Source organism: Tachypleus tridentatus, chromosome 6, assembly GCF_004210375.1.
Source record: "Tachypleus tridentatus isolate NWPU-2018 chromosome 6, ASM421037v1, whole genome shotgun sequence".
NCBI classification, from domain to species: Eukaryota; Metazoa; Arthropoda; class Merostomata; order Xiphosura; family Limulidae; genus Tachypleus; species Tachypleus tridentatus.
Window position 1 is genome coordinate 50,973,310 of NC_134830.1, and position 17,300 is coordinate 50,990,609.

Genomic DNA, 17,300 nt, shown 5'->3' on the forward strand with positions numbered 1-17,300 from the left:
GCTACATTCACTTTGGCGTACGTTGTAGACCAAAGTTCACAAAAACTTCCTAACGTAAACGCTGAAATTTGTATCTATTATACGCTTGTAATGTTTAGCAGGAAGTTCCTTGCTTAGTAATAAATGCTAGCTAATTTACCAGAAGCATAAACTCTTGATAAATAACTTTACTCGATCAATCTCCTACTTGTTAATTCACCTACTGAACATTTTATTGAATTCTCAATCACTGACCTGACTAAATGCTTACTTATATTTATAATAAATATTTTAAAAAGATATTAGACAAAATTATTATACTCTTAATGTCATTGTAAACTTTTAAAATATTCTAGGACTCCATTAAGAACTTATTTGCGCTTAACGTCATACACCTTTAACAAACCGCAACAGTAATTGGTAAAAGTCGAAGATAGCTTTTAAAACGTTTTTAGAAAAATGAAATGCCTTTATCATGTATCTATGAACACTCCGCGTGGTGACGCAGGTATTTCCCGACAATTTAGTTAAAAATTTAATCCTGGGTCGTATTCTAGCTTCCCGAAGAGTTGGAGGTAGCAGGATGTAGTTTATAAAATACTTGCACTGCTACGCAGAGAATCTGTAAGTACATGAAAGTGGCATTTCGTTTGTCTGAAGACATTTTAAGAGTTGCCTCCGATATTACCCCCACCCATCTAAATTACTACAATAAAAGTATATTTCAGCGACTGAAAAACAGCAAGTCATTTTTCTATACTACATTTGACTAATTGCATTTTGCGTTTTATCGTGTCCTCATTACAAGCCGTTAGTGTTTGTGCATAAAATAATTGCAAAAAGATTACTGCATTCAGTTGTTTTACTTCCTCTGTTACTATTTTATAGTTGAATATAAAGTTAGTTGATCTGTTTATTATATACTCATAACTGATATATAGGTAACCACTTTAGTTTACCTTAAATTAGAGGGAGCTTATGTCTCTCGGTTTGTTAGCAATCGAATTTCTTTATTATTCCTATATGTGTATATTAATGTATAATAATTTACCTATCAGGTTGTATCTGGAAATAAATAGAAGTCTGATAAAAAAACGTGTTATGTAATAAATTTGAGTTCTAACTTTGAACGAATTTGAAGTTAAAAGAGGCTGGATATAATGTAAATAAACTGTAAATCATTTTTTTCTTTAACTGACGGTTATATTCGATAGAAAGTAGCATTTTTAGAAAAGGTAACAGAGCTTATGAAAAAAAAAAAGATGTTACTAAGACAACTAGTTTTATATACTGTATATTTTACATGCCACCCTCCAGATGCAGATGCACTGCCTGGTCATTCAAAAGAAGAAAAGCATGTTATATACTTCCTGTATCATCCAACCTGTCAGTGAAAAATATCACTGTCTACCAACCTTTTATCTTATAAAATTCTTCCAAGAGAAAAATGCACGTAACACAAAAGGTGAATGACAGAATAATAGGTAGATAGAGCAAAAATAAATTAGCCGATTCCTTGACCAAAATTCTCTCCTTAAAACGAACGGTGAATGTGTAAAAGCATTACATGATGGACTTGGAATGTTTGTCTTATTAACTAAAGAAGTAAGAAATAGTAGATATGCGTCTGCACACCACATAACTTCATCCATTTTTATCTTCGGCCACTTCTAGATGGAGTATTTTTATCCTATCATAAATACAAACGAATAATGACAAATCTGCACTGTAAAAAAACAGTGTTACCTTTCGTAAACAATAATCGGATAATACCTCTGTTCATAATCCAGGTAGAATGGTTAACATATCATACACTTTTATTTCCTTATAAAATTACTGTGTTTCTTTTTTTTTTTTTTCTTTATTTCCACATTTTTGTTGTTGTTTTTTTCTGTGATAAAAAATAAATGAAAAGTGAATTTGTAAAATTATTAAGTCTCGTTTATTCAATAATTACGTAATCATAAATCATGTTGTCGACTTATGGCACTGTAATAAATCTAATAGTTAATAATTTGTTGGAATGCAACTCTGAAACTAACCACTTTTCGCATTTGTGTACAAAAAGTTCGAGTACATATCGCGTCCTGGCTATCCTTAATTTTAAATTCTGAGTTTTAGTTAAAGAAAACATCTTTATCTACAGGTAGGGATCACAGACATTACGACACTTTAATAAAATTACAAGTTACAATTTTATGATGCAAAAATCACCTTTGATAAATATGAATAAATACCTTTAAGATCGGCTCAGTGCTACAATATCATCACACTAACTAATTTAAAAATCATGATAATTTATTCTCACAAAATTCCTAGCTGTTGAACAAAACATACTACAAACAAATACGTGATAATACCTTTCCTGAAAGCCAACTTATAAGAAACTTATTATAGTGAACGAATAATTAAAAACAATAGATCCCCGAATCGTAGCGTTGTTCCCATCAGGGGTCAAATTTAAACTCCATCAAACAATCACAGTACTTACAACCAAAGTTCTCAATAATATTTTCACGTAAATATATACACATGTATTAATATTTTGTTTTTAGAATAACACTGTTATATATTTATTGTTGTAGTTTGTTAGCTTTTGTTAGTTGATTTTACTTTTTGTCTAGGTGTGTGCGTATAATGTTTTCTACGGTTTGTGGAGGAAACTTATTGATATTGATGAAGTAAATATATCCCATGAATTAAAAAGTCAAAAAACCATATACTGCTGCATACCATATATTCCCGACATCAACAGAAAAATAGCTAACATTTGGCAAAAACTTCTAACAAAATATGACATTCCAGTTAATACCAAATTTATTCAAAAACCAGGCACAAAACTAAGGTCTATACTATGTAAAACCTACAATATAACATTAGTTATAAAATACAATGTGATATCACATTGTATATTTATAAATAATGAAAATGAAACCAGATTCAAAGTTTAAAGTCACCTTCACACGTTTTCGAACACTGCAAATCAAATAAACACAAAATAACTATAGAAAATACCCAAATACTAAATAAAGAAACAAATATAAAAAACACAAAATTAAAGAAGCCTTACTTATACAACTCAAGCCCAAAATAAATCAATACAAAGGAACACCTTTATACCTATATTAATAAATATAATCAAACATCTAAGCACGCCATCTACATTCCTACCCTCAGTTACACAACTCCCTTCAAACATGTGGTCAGCTATCGGTCAGTTACCTCTTTCTTTCTTTTTGAGACTGACAATGACTGAAGAAGGTCGAAACGTTGTTCGATCCTCTACGTAAAACATTTTTCTCAACCCAAACTAGCCGTTTTTATATATATATTTTTTCTCTACAAGTGGGTTTTATCGTCATCACTGATTAAACACTGAATCAGTCAGCGTGTTCATAAAGTACTTGGATCCACGTTGACTAACATAAATATCCGAATATATACGAGGACTGTCCAATGGATCAACCCCATATTAAAAAATAATGTCAACTATAATTCCGAACGAACTTTATGTATTTACACAAGATATGGCAAGCTTTTAGTAAAATGTACAAGTTCTGTTGTACACAAAATGTTAAATATTACTTTATTATTTATACTTAGATTTTGTCTGAATTGTTGATGTCATTCTTTTTCTGATTGATAGCGCTTCAAGGCGATGTTTATCTGTAAAAACTTTTGTTTATTGTACATTTGTATAACCTCTAAAACTTTTCAAACACATATCTACAATTTTTCAGTATCCCTGGTATTTCCTCTCTTCTACTACAAACTATTGCTTAATCAGCAATGTAGAGTAGGATGTATGGTTGATAATTCTGATATCAAATACATTGCACTATTTTAAAATCAAGAAAGTTGATTTTGTTTACATTAGTTTGTCTGTTTGTTTCAACACAAAACCACATTTGGCTATCAGCTGTGTCCACCCTGGGAATCGAACCCTGAATTTTTGCGATATTATTCTGTAAAATCAATGCTAATTTAAAGGGAAACATTTATATAAGTGTAGTGCAACTTGAATGCCATTTGTAACGCAGGCTTGCAACAATGTATGACAATGTACAAATGTTCAATGTTGTAGAAACGTTGAAGGAAGAAATCAACCCATTCGTTATAATTTACAAAGATTAAAATTTGTTTGATTCTCATCTGATAATTTAAAAGAAACCGAGAACGAAATAAAAATATTACAACAATAGTATTATTTTTTAACTTAACAATAATTCATTATATGGGTATTAACATGGTATTAATGGGGGTATGTTTACCAATACCAGCCGTTCTGGTACATATTTTTTTTATTTTAAGTGAGTTTATCGTCACCAAGAAGTAGTTCCTTACATTGATGGTTCATTATTGGCTTACAGTTTGACCACTTGTGGAACTAAGAAACTTATTTCAGAGGATATAGTAAACTTTTTATTTCATTTTTACTCACAGATCATTAACGTGTAGATTTCATTTCTTTTCTTTGATATTTCTAACCAACCCACCTTCCCATTACTGTCTTGAGTTTCTCGTTTACTCTTTCATAGCAGGTGAGACCTATGAACTGAGGTTAAATCTGCTAGATGATGTTTCCTTCTATTTTTCATACATTGTAATTTGTAACTTGTTTATGTTATTCTTCCTGTCGTGTCCTGAGTTTCACACTTTAAATAACTATAGCTAGCTGAGGTGATGTTAATTTAAGAAATTGCTGTAGATTTCTCGCTATATTAAAACATACAGTGTTGTGTCATCGACCAAAACAACCCGATGCAGGTTGTTTGTGCGCTTCGCAATTCGCGGGTTCGCGCCCGAGTCGCGCCAAACGTGCTCGCCCTCCCAACCGTGGGGGCGTTATAATCTGACGTTCAATCCCACTATTCGTTGGTAAAAGAATAGCCCAAGAGTTGGCGGTAGGTGGTGATGACTAGCTGCCTTCCCTCTAGTCTTACACTGCTAAATTAGGGACGGCTAGCACAGATAGCCTTCGAGTAGCTTTGTGCGAAATTCCAAAACAAACAGACAAACAAGTCTTATACTCAGTCTTTTATGTCTGAATCTTTTTATTTCACACTTAAGATGTTTTTGATTAAATGTATTTATGTTGGTAGTCAATTCAGGCACGATGCGGGAGGGTTCAGACGACCACCCCTTATCTTTGTGAAATGAAACAATATGCTTATAGTTATATCGTAGTTGTTTATGGTATTAAACGTTTTATACAATTTATACATAGCCTATATTCCTACGATGATGTAGTAAATTTTTTTTGGTTTGAATTTTCTGGAGGAGAGTCATACCCCTAGACGCCTGTAGTATTAGCATGTGCTTTGCACAATACGTGTTGATTTTTTTGATTTCATAAATTAGAACCTTCCCCATCAAACATTACGTGTTGGGGCCTCTAATTGTCTTTAATAATATATTCTTGATTATATTTAATTAACCGGTTTTAATTCATAAAAACAATAAATTAACCGAGCATTCTGAACAAGAATGAAGAAAAATTTATAAAACAGGTTTCTAAACAAGACGGGCCTATCCTTTAAACATGATTACTTGGGTTATTTAACATGTCCACTATTGGTTCACAGCCTTCGGGTGGTCAATGTGCACAATTTATCTATGATCAGTGTTGAATTTTTCCAGATATCCAAACATTACGTGTTGGGGCCTCTAATTGTCTTTAATAATATATTCTTGATTATATTTAATTAACCGGTTTTAATTCATAAAAACAATAAATTAACCGGGCATTCTGAAGAAGAATGAAGAAAAATTTGGCCCGGCATGGCCAAGCGCGTAAGGCGTGCGACTCGTAATCCGAGGGTCGCTGGTTCGCGCCCGCGTCGCGCTAAACATGCTCGCCCTCCCAGCCGTGGGGGCGTATAATGTTTCGGTCAATCCCACTATTCGTTGGTAAAAGAGTAGCCCAAGAGTTGGCGGTGGGTGGTGATGACTAGCTGCCTTCCCTCTAGTCTTACACTGCTAAATTAGGGACGGCTATCACAGATAGCCCTCGAGTAGCTTTGTGCGAAATTCCAAAAAAAACAAAACAAAAACAAAAGAAGAAAAATTTATAAAACAGGTTTCTAAACAAGACGGGCCTATCCTTTAAACATGATTACTTGGGTTATTTAACATGTCCACTATTGGTTCACAGCCATCGGGTGGTCAATGTGCACAATTTATTTATGATCAGTGTTGAATTTTTCCAGATATCCATGTGTTAGTGTTTCTTTGTTTTTGAATTTCGTGCAAAACTACACGAGGGCTATTTGCGCTAGCCGTCCATAATTTAGCAAAGTAAGACTAGAGGGAAGGCAGCTAGTCCTCACCACCCACCGCCATCTCTTGGGCTATTCTTTTACCAAACGAAATTAAAAACACAAACAAAAAAGTAAAAAAGGCTTTGCGGCATGGTTGAGACAAGGAATTAGTATTACTAGTGGTATAATTATTTGGACTATTATTTTAGTTTTTGCTGTATATATTATTTTCAAAACGTAGAATTCACTGGTCGAAATGTTGTGAAAATAATAATACACATAGTAGTTTGACTGTGTGGGTATTTGGGTATTGATGTTGTTAAATACCCAGGAGGGTCAGGTACATTTGACCTCTTCCTCCCTCCCGAACGATTATAGCGTCTGTCTTTAGGGTTGTTTTTTTTTTTTTAAAGCTTTGGGCCAGAGTAAAAGTATAACATCATACTCAGGTCCATTTCAGGGCTCAGTCCATGCATGGACGAACAAGAAGTTTTTTTGTGTTTTTTTTTCCATTTAATTTTTTTTTTGTATTTTCATATATATATATTTTTTTGTATTTTTTCTCCTTTTTCTCGATTGAGAGAATGCTACTACTACTTGTAGTAACACAAACACTCACACAGAAAAGAAAGTAATAATAATTATTATTATTCAATACTTGAATAATAATTCAAAAAAGAAGAAGAAAATAAAATAATAATAATGATTAAAAAAAGAAAATAATAATTATAAAAATAAAAGAAACAAGGACTAAGTGTCTAGTGCATAGTGGCCAGCTTGTGTTACATTTCTTAAATATATGTTAAAGGGGAGAGGTATTTAGTACCATTTACATCATGTACGTGATATCTGTCGAGATCACACATTAAGTTATTTTTGTGCCAATTCTTATTGAAATATTTTAGAGAATTATGCAAGAGTCTTTCAGCTATTGTATCTATGTTTGCATACTTGTGCATGAATGTGGTTGAGGTGCTACGTGGTACTTTGTATGCTGAAGTTAGTACAGAATTTTGTATACGTTGAAGTTTCTGTACATGTGTGGGTGCTATGTTAATCCAGGCAGGTGATGCATATTCTATTGTTGGTCTAATGTACGTTTTGTAGATTTTAAGTATGTTGTCTGGTGATGTTCCTTGGATTTTACCTGAAAGACTTCTTGCATAGTTTGCTCTTTTCCAGATTCGTATCAGTACATTTTAATATGTGGTAGCCACGTTAATTTTGAGTCATAGGTTAGACCTAGAAATTTAGCAGAAGTAGCAGTCAGTAAAAGTGATCCATTCATATAGAGTTTTGGTGGATCTTTTTTCAGCTTATTCAGTCTGCTGAATACTATGACTTGGGTTTTTGGAATATTAATTTTGATTCTGTATTTCTGGCAGTATTCTTCGATGTTATTTAGGACTGGTTGTAGGTTCGTTGCTGCTATTGACGGAGTGGGGCACTTTTCCAGACTGCTACATCGTCAGCGAACTGTGATGCATAACCTAAATTTAGGTCCGACAGAGGCATATTACTCACGTACATGATAAATAATATAGGGCTAACAACCCCTCCCTGCGGGACTCCTGCTTCGGGTGAAAAGGACCCTGAGTGGGCCCCATTTACATTTACTTTACACATTCTGTTATCCAGGAAGTTGGACAGCCAGCGAATAGTTTCCTGGGGTAATGCCATTTCAAGCAATTTATGTCTTAAGCCGTTATGCCACACTGTGTCAAATGCTTTCTCAATGTCGAGAAAGCAAGCTACAGTGCATTCTTTTGTTGAAGCTGTCGGTAATTGATTCTGTAAGTCGAATCAGGTGGTCTGTAGTTTGGCGGTTTTTTCGAAATCCGTTTTGAATTTCTGGTAATTTTGAATTTTCTTCTAAGTAAACTGACAGACGATTACTAATTATCCTCTCTAATACTTTGCCAATACAACTGGTTAAGCTAATCGGGCGGTAGTTGTTTGGTTTATTCGCTGACTTTCCTTCTTTCTGGAACATTAATACTATTGCTTCCTTCAAGAAACGGGGATATATCCAGCTGATAGTGAGAGATTAAATAACGCTGTTAGGTGTTCATATAATCTCTGAGTGCCTTGTTTTAGGAGGATAGCTTGAATACCATCTTCTCCAGGAGCTTTGTTTTTTGTGTTTTTAATAGCAGTTACTACTTCTGTAACAGTGATATGTTTTACCAGTTGATGAGTGCTCCAGTCTTTTTTTTTTTTCTTGGTGTGTAATATTGTTGACTGGAAATTTAGGTGTAAAATGCTTCTGTTTTGGTCAATAAAGTTTGTGACTGTATTATAAAAGTATCTGTTCATGTCTGGTTCATGATGTGTTTTGAACGTGTTTTCTAGGTGTTTTTAAATATCTCGGCTTTTTTCTGTGTTAGTGTATGCTGTTTCTCCATCCAGTTCCAGTGGTGGATATACTGTGTTTGTTGTTCCTGTGTTTGTAAATCTTTTCAAATGTGTCCAGAATTGTTTAGGATCAGTTTTATGATTTAGATCGGAACAGAAGGTGTCCCAGTTTTCTTGTTTCTGTTGTCTGATTAAGTTTCGTATTTTATTTCTTATTGTGTTTATCTGAGTTTTAAGTGTGGGGGTTTCGATTTTGAATGTACTGTCTGCGGAGTATACGTCTGTTTTTAATTAAGTGTATTATATCTTTATGTGGTTGCCATGAATGAGTTGTTGTGAAGTGTTTTTGTTTCGGTATCGAACTGTTGGCTGCATGTTTTAGACACTCAGAGATGATATGACAGAGATGATAATACACATAGTAAAAATGAGAATAATTATTTGTTTGAATTTCGCGCAAAGCTACACAATGGCTATCTGCGCTAACCATCCTTAATTTCGCTATGAAAGACAACAGGAAAGTCATTACCACCCAACACCACACTTGGGCTACTCTTTTACCAACGAATAGTGGGATTAACTGTCGCAATATATCGCCCCCACGACTGAAAGGGCGAGCATGTTTGGCGCGACGGGAATGCGAACCCGCGACCCTCAGATTATGAGTAGCACGCCTTAATCCAACTGGCCATGCCGGGCCGCTTAAATTTACGCTTAAACTTCTCTGTAAGAATTATTGAAATTACTACATATTATTATCTTCAAATAGAAGAGGCAAAACATTAAACACATTTAGTTTCTGTGACCTGTTGTTCTCATAAGTGGCATTCGTATGGCTCAAAACGACCTAAGCGAATTATACTGACAGTGTTCGATTCATCTGCTTGACGGACCTAGACGTATCATGTGTTTCCTATCCCTTCAGTTAAGTATCAATTTTAATAAATTCCCGAGCATATTGAACAAGCGTTCGTGATAAAGATTGTTCATTTATGGAACCTCAATGTTTCTCTCACCTTTGTTATTCATGAAACTAGGTCACTCACATAAGGCATACATATGTTCTCTATTAGGAAAGATTACTGTAACATAGCATGAGCTGTATTGAAGGCGATTCTTTCCACTTACTTTGTAACGGTGCCACTTTTCTTTAAACTCTGACTGTGTTTTAGAATACAGATTGCTCCTACATTGTGTCTAGCCTCTTTCTTTGCTTCACACTCACTTAGTTAATAAAAAAAATGTTTTACAGTGTAAAATATTATTAACTAATAGTTGATCTGCGACTCCTGTCTAATTATTGAAAGGCGAAACAGTGAATCTGAAAATTCTAGAAAACCAGCTCTTTTAGAAAACCAAGCTCTTTCAGAAATTTACATATTTCTCTGCAACATGTGAAATAACAGTTTATTAGAATTCATACTGTTCTCTTACGTGTCGAACATGATTGTATTTTATATATATAGTTACTATTTCCAGAAATATACAGTGCAGTTATTGGAAAGCCTACGCTAAAACGAGTATCTGAAATATTTCAATACATAATTAAATAATTTGAATTGTGTCAAATGTCTTTCTATAAAAAATATGTGATTATTGTTTGTTAATGCAAATTGTAATCGTTATTGACGTTAAAACTAGTTATTTTTCGAGATTTATATTTTGATGGCGATGAAAAGTTATACCTCATCGAAAAGAAAAATATACTTTATGTAATTAGGCTTGTTTATTTTATGCGTATTTTCTTTGCCATTAGTAGTTTATTAGTATTGCAAATTTCGGTTATTTCGATATCCTTTCTCCCACCCCTAAAATAACTCCGAATGTATACTTTGTTAAGTTTCAAGGTTTTTATATCGATATATATGCGTGATCTTAGAGAGGTAAAAATAAGAAAATATTGAATTGTAATATTTGATCATGAGGCTTTAGCACGTGACAAGTTTCCGCTTATAAACTCTCGACAAAGAGCGAGATTCGATGAGAAGTTCAAAAATGGAGGAAGGTGTGTTTAGTAAATTGAATAGTTGGTTTTGGAGGGAAGATGTTTGGTTACCTAAGAACATGACATGGGAAATTATAAGACGGCAGGAAAGAGCTGTATATACCCAGTTTAGTGAATTATATAACAGTTTACTTGTAGCTGTTGTTCTCTTATTTGTACGTTATGTACTAGAAAGGTTAGTATTTAAATTTTAAGATTTGAACTTCACCTTCGGGCAATCATATTTTCATGTTTCATTTCAATTGCAAGGGTGTTGGGTATAGTATCTACTACGATACTAGCGGTAGTTAAGGGTACAAGAGAACTAGGAGTATTATTATAGTTTAGTATACGTAATAATGTGTTTAGTATTTTGCTGTGCCGTACGCTAGGCCAACTCGTAATACTGACGGAGTACTCGTAGTGTTGTACTATTTTTAAAATTGTTAATAACTTTTGAATATTGTTTTGCATATCTATATATTCTAAAATATAAGTATTTACGTACTCATGAGTACACCTCGTACCTTCTTGTATCAAATTGGGCTTTAAATTTATAAAAATTTGAGTTTAGTTGTATTAAAAACTACATTAGGTAAGTGTAGTTGTACTCTTGTTAACGTTACTTATAAGATATGTAACTTTAGTTGTTGTTTTTTTTGTTTAAAGAAAGTATAAACAGTGCGATCTTATTAAACACTTAGTAAAGTACTAATACTAGTCAGTTTCATAGTCTAAGACAAAAATGCATAACCTTAAAAACTAGTATAATTTCCAGCTGAAACAACACTTAATTTACATGGCCCATGAAGTTTAAATATGAATATTTGAATATGCATGGATGCATTTTCCATATAAAGTCAAGACACGTTTAGTCTGTTATGTGATCATTGGTTAAATCAAGTATTTATGATCACTTTCATCCCTCTTCTTATTTGGTTCCTTTTTTTTTTAAGTCTGTAATCAGTTGTGTATGGCTTTTATATAATAATCTATTTTCAAATCTAAAATTTGACAATAATGATAAGTAGTTAAATATTGTGAAAACCATTTTGCTATCTGAAATATGATGGAACTAGTTATTGCTAGAACTAGGTAAGTGCTAGGCCTTGAGAAGAAAGATCGGGTAGAATTGAAATACATTTTGGTATTAGTTATCTGATGGTTTTTTACTTTGGGATGTAAGAGATGGATGAAAAGCAGCATCTATACCAGAGATAGTGACTATGCCAGGTAGCTCTTTGTATCTACCTTATGATGACCTGTAGAGACAAAAATCTAGATGACTTGTATTACTTTTAATATGGGTGTCTGTATCATCCCTATTATAGTAGTAGCACATTCTCCAGTATTTAAACAAGAACAAAGGGGGAGGGAGCTTTTTGTTTAAAGTATGGAATAGGTTTTACATGTTGGTATCTTGTACTGCCCTGTTTTCCCAAATCTTGTACTTTTTATATTAAACATGGTCTTAAGGTTATACCTGACTTATGTGCACTCTTATAAAAGCATTTGGTAAAGTTAAGTTCCAAAGCTTTATGACATTCCAGAGATGTTAACTACTTTTATGTTTGACTAGTTGTTTAATAGGGTTGGAATAGTTGCCAGTTAGAATCTCATTTTCTAATGTGTTTTTAGTATACTACTTTGTTACAAATAGTTTTTTAATGTAAAGGTTATTTTTATTACTATTTATTTTATCTCAAAAATATAGAACTTTCAAATTGGTAGGAATCTAATTCTGATTGTTTAAATGTAAAGCAACTTTCAAAGTTTGTGGTATTCAGTGTCTCAAAGTAAATATTGGAGTATTAAGATACTATGTTCATGATGAGTTTTCTAAGATGAGATGTTTGAATTAAGTCTCTGTTTTCAAAATCTTAAAAAAATGAATGTCTAAACTTCTCCTGCAGTCGAAGATGTGATACATTGCATAATTAAAAGTATGGCTGTAAGTCTGGTGCTGACTTTCCAGAAATGGATTTCTTGCTGTGGAATTCAAGTTTCCAAACAAGAAAAATATAAAACTTTTTTATTTGACTTTAAATAAAAGAATCTTAATTTGTAAAATAACAAACCCTTTTATAAATATTGACAACAATTAAGTTCAGAAATAACGTGTTTGAGAACACTTGTTTTAGGTGACTTTTACTTGGCTACTTTGACCTAATTAATGTTGCTACTATAACTCTAGTAGTATCTGTCAACATGAAGTGTTAGTGTCATTATCTAAGACTAAAGTTAATTCAGTGTTGTCTGTCTGTCTGTTTGGTAACATTTGAAGTCTTTTTTTTTTTTTTTTTTCTTTATAAAATCTATATGCTTGTGACTTGTGTGTGCAGAAACTTTGAATAGTGTTAAAAAGTATTATTGTAATTAAAATAATTAATTTAACTATCATATAATGTTAGTTTGTTCTTGCAAAACTTTATTTTTTATATATCTAAAATAAATATTCTCTGCTATTAATCATGGACTTTGTTAGTGTGTGTGCATATAACAATATCAGGATTAGGTGCTGAAGCAGACATCTGTGATATGTTTTTGGTTCTTTGTTTAAAGAACAGTTCTAGAAGATTTCTACAAGTACTTTTTGATCTTAATCTAAATAAGTGGTCTGTTTACTTAATGAATATTTTAACATCTCTGCTGTTTCACATTTTACCACCAGTCTTGTAACACACTACTCTTTGTGAACATCTGTTGTTTTGTAAATTTTGATACTTTTTTTTAATGTTAAAATCAAATTAGTAATTATGTTAAAACATGAAATACATTTCCACTTTTGTTCAACAATAACTATAATAAACCTTGACCACACACTGAATATTTTAAAGTAACACTTGGCCATTAAGATAAAACTGACCACGACTTCTGGATACATGTGTGACATTGTCTACCAGTACAGTGATTTGTTTTTAATATTGCAGTAACAAATATTGTTGGTTGAACTCTACATGGGAGAATGACTGACTGATTTCTGTTATTAGTGACTTGGTCTTCTACATGAAAACTATTTTTTTTCTTATTGTCATACTTTACTTTGGAAATTCCTTTTTAAACCACCAATGTGTGTTGTGATACTGCAGTATTTCTTGCAGTATCATGTAGAAAGGTAGATTTGTAGTGTAAGTAGAAGTATAATAATTATATTTATTGGTGAATTTTATTCTTGGTGAAAATGTAGTTAATACTTAATAGGACATTTTGTAAAGATATGAAGTTTTTTACAAATTCCCTTAATTTCAGAAATGGATGCCTTTTTGATTTGGTTAGTACAAAATATTTGACAATTTTGACACAGTGGTAGCTGTAATTTGCAAAGAAAAACCTGAGTTACCCAATGGTACTATATTTGTGTACTGCTTTGTTTTTTCAGTTTTCTTGCATTTTGTTAATCTGCAAGTAGTAAAGTGACATATTCCTGTTTACTTCTGGTGTTATACATCTTATGCTTGTGTTGAATGTGTAAGGTACTTCTGTTTTATTTTCATATTTTACTTATCTGAAGTTTTTGTTTCTTCCTTTTTAACCACTATTACTGAAAACTGTTGTAGTTGAAATAACTCTTCTTTTTTTGTGATACACGAAACTGGTTTTGATTTAAATTGACTCTTGCTCAATATGCAGTGATGTTAAGTATTTAAATTTTACAAATAACTTAAGGTAGTTATTATTTTGGTTTAAATTACAAATGCATCCTACACAAGTATTTTGTGCCAGAAGTGATGTCACAATCTTCCCACTCATATGTGATTCATATAATTCTCTGGTATAGTAGAAGGAACATAAAATAGCCACTATTCTCCTTATACTATCAGTAAACATATGATTCATGTGTTTTTTTTATATATATATTTCTGATTTTAATATTTAATGTATTCCTCTTCAATGAACTACAAAATACCTTAAATTCTTTATTGGTATTTTCTATTATGGAACTGTAGTTTTGTTTTTTTCTTGAGGTAAATCCATTAACCACTTGAATTTTAACATTTAAAACAAACTTATTGAAATTTACAAAATAGTGGTTTTCATATACATAGATTTTGTAGTGTGGAGTACTGAAGATTTTTTGTTTTTTTTAAAAGGAAAATTCGCAGAATAGACCATCTATGTATCTTTTTATACAGAAAAGTACATCCAGTTAAAAACAAAACTTTATTTTGGGGTGTATTTTGAAAAAGGAATAACTTGGACCTGCACTGATTACAGCACTTGGTTATCTACTGTAATATCTTCAATGGTGTAGTTATACTTGGTACTCTTTTTAGAATGTTCTTAAGTCCATGATGGTAAAAATTGAGTTCTTTTAAAAAAAGAAAGATGTTTGATTCAATGATGATAATGTTGTTTTTAAACTTGGTTTGATAGTTTTATTTTCTGTGGGATTAGCTTCACTGTTTTAGTTTAGGGAGTTTGAGACCTTTTGGTTTGGGGGAAGGACGAGATAAAAACTGCTTTACATCATCTTAATGTCTCAAGCTATTTATATAATGTTGAAATAATGGTGTGTAGAGGTCAGTTACTGTTTAGTTTTGAAGATGTTTCATAACTTGTGTTGTTACAAAGACTTGTAAATTTTAAGATGAGTGTGACATCTAATATTTAGGATAGGACACCTGTTTGGTCAGTGTTCTGACTTTATTACAGATATTAGTTGGGCTAACAGTGTTTTAGAGGTGTGCAACTCCAAGTTTTCTTTCATAAACTTGGATGATGGGAAATGGTTGTAATTGGGAACACCTGAGTTTTGATTGGTTGATTTTATTTTATTTTAGTTAAACTAAGACCTGAGCAATCCTGAACTAGTCAAAAATAACTGAGTTAATTTGGATGTTTGTAATAATTGGAAATGCTAATTTCACTTGTTCTTTTTGACATTAATAAATTTAAATTAACTATCTTGCATGATGCTAATTTGTGCCTGTAAACTACCCACCTCTATGTTAGATTTAGCACACTTTGCTACATGTTACACTAATAAAATTAGATAAATATCTTGCACAACACGGTATAAGCAAGTATAGTAAAAGCTTGTATTTGGTTAATGTACAGGATGGCTGTTACATTATCCATCTCCTCTGTGAGTAAAGTGGTATGTTTAAGATTTAGTTGTAGGAAATTGGTTTATTGCTTAAAGTTCTTATTGTCAGGGTTTTACATATATTTACTTGGATTCTTCTGAAGTATTTTTGACTTGTGGTTAGTAAGTTTGAACAACAAATGGATAGCATACAATTTGTTTCAAAATAACATTCAAAACAAGTTAAACTGTACAAATTTTATGTCTATCATGTTTGTATCTTTAATCCTAAATTTGTTGTCAAAAAGTGAAGTGAGGCTAACTCAATTACTTTAGAATCCAGTTAACAAGACAAACTAGTTCTGTTATTGTAATAGTATTGGTGAATAATTTACTTTCACTACACCAGAGTAGTATCCTGAAATTCAAATAATTCTTCCTTCAAAGTCCATTCAGCCAGGTTTAATTACTTTTTGACAAAACAAACTACCGTATTTTCCGCCTAATAAGCCGAATTTCTGGCCCTAAATTTTGGACCTGATTTTTGGGGGTCGGCTTATTGGCCGATCACTCCTTTCTGAAATTTCATCTTCTTAGGAAATGTTTTTCTTTTGAAAATTACCATAGGCGGTAATTTTGTCCCATCAGCAAAGCACGTTAAGACTACAGTGAAACGTTGTTTCTGGAATTTCATTGGTTACCTAATTACAGTGAGTGGAGCCAATAACGAATGACATATTGATTCCATCTCTGTCTCAATACGACACGTTCTGCTTTACTACAGAACGCCAATGATCGCACACAACATGCATGCTGATGCTGAAACAAGACTAAGAAATCATTTTGAAGAAACTTGTCACTTCTTAAAAATGGCTTTGGCTTATTGGGCGGTAATAAGCAAAAACCCTCATTTTCAGAGCTGAAAATTGGCCTCGGCTTATTAACCGGAAAATACGGTATTCTATTTATATTTATTAAACTGTGAAATTATTTTTAACATGCTGCCTGTTATAGCTAATCATTCACCCTCTGCCTAACTTCATGTTTTATTTCACTAACTTTTGATCAAACTATTTTCAACACTTTACATGCTACTTCTTGATTGATGCTTACAAGCTACCTGCTTATCTTATTCACTAAAGTCTAAAAAAAACCACAGATTTAAGTTGTGAAGTCAACAGTGTTGTTGATGATAACTAGACAACAATGTAATTACAAATGCAATGTATGACTTGTACAACCAAACATCACAACTATTGCCTTTTTTAAAACAATTACTTTTAACTCTCTTGTTATTTAAATTAATATTAAACCATCAAATTAACACTTGCATTATAGTCTTGTATATTCAACACTTGTTTAAAAAGTCTCCTCAGGGTTTTCTGTACTTTGTAAGAATTTGAGTAAAAATTTGTGTATTCTTTTAACTTTTTTTTTTTTCATATCATTGTAAGGATGTTATTGGAACTAACTTGTCTTTTTTTAATACTGCTAATACTAATTGTATTACCTGTTGCTTCTTTGAAATTTGGCAGTGAGTGTTGTGCTTAGGGTTAGAAACACCATAGTTTTCTTTCATTCCTCAGCCTGAAAATGTCTGGACCTGGGAGCCCTACAGTATTGTCTATCATTCCTGGTCCTGGAAATGTTTCAGGGTAGAAACGTGAATTTGAAAAACAAAATTAATTACAAATAT

At 32.3% G+C, this 17,300-nt stretch overlaps 1 protein-coding gene across 3 annotated transcripts in view; it reads left to right on the forward strand.

Moving 5' to 3' along the window:
• The first annotated feature begins 10,551 nt into the window (after positions 1-10,551).
• The window catches only part of LOC143252473 (ceramide synthase 6-like), a 46,139-nt gene continuing 39,390 nt past the window's right edge, over positions 10,552-17,300 (forward strand). For all 3 annotated transcript variants that reach the window (XR_013029009.1, XR_013029008.1, XM_076504652.1), the window contains exon 1: positions 10,552-10,774. Coding sequence is in view for 1 of the 3 variants with exons in the window: in XM_076504652.1 (XP_076360767.1) it covers positions 10,575-10,774 (200 nt within the window). In the remaining 2 variants the exon portion in view is untranslated. The remainder of the gene's footprint in view (positions 10,775-17,300) is intronic.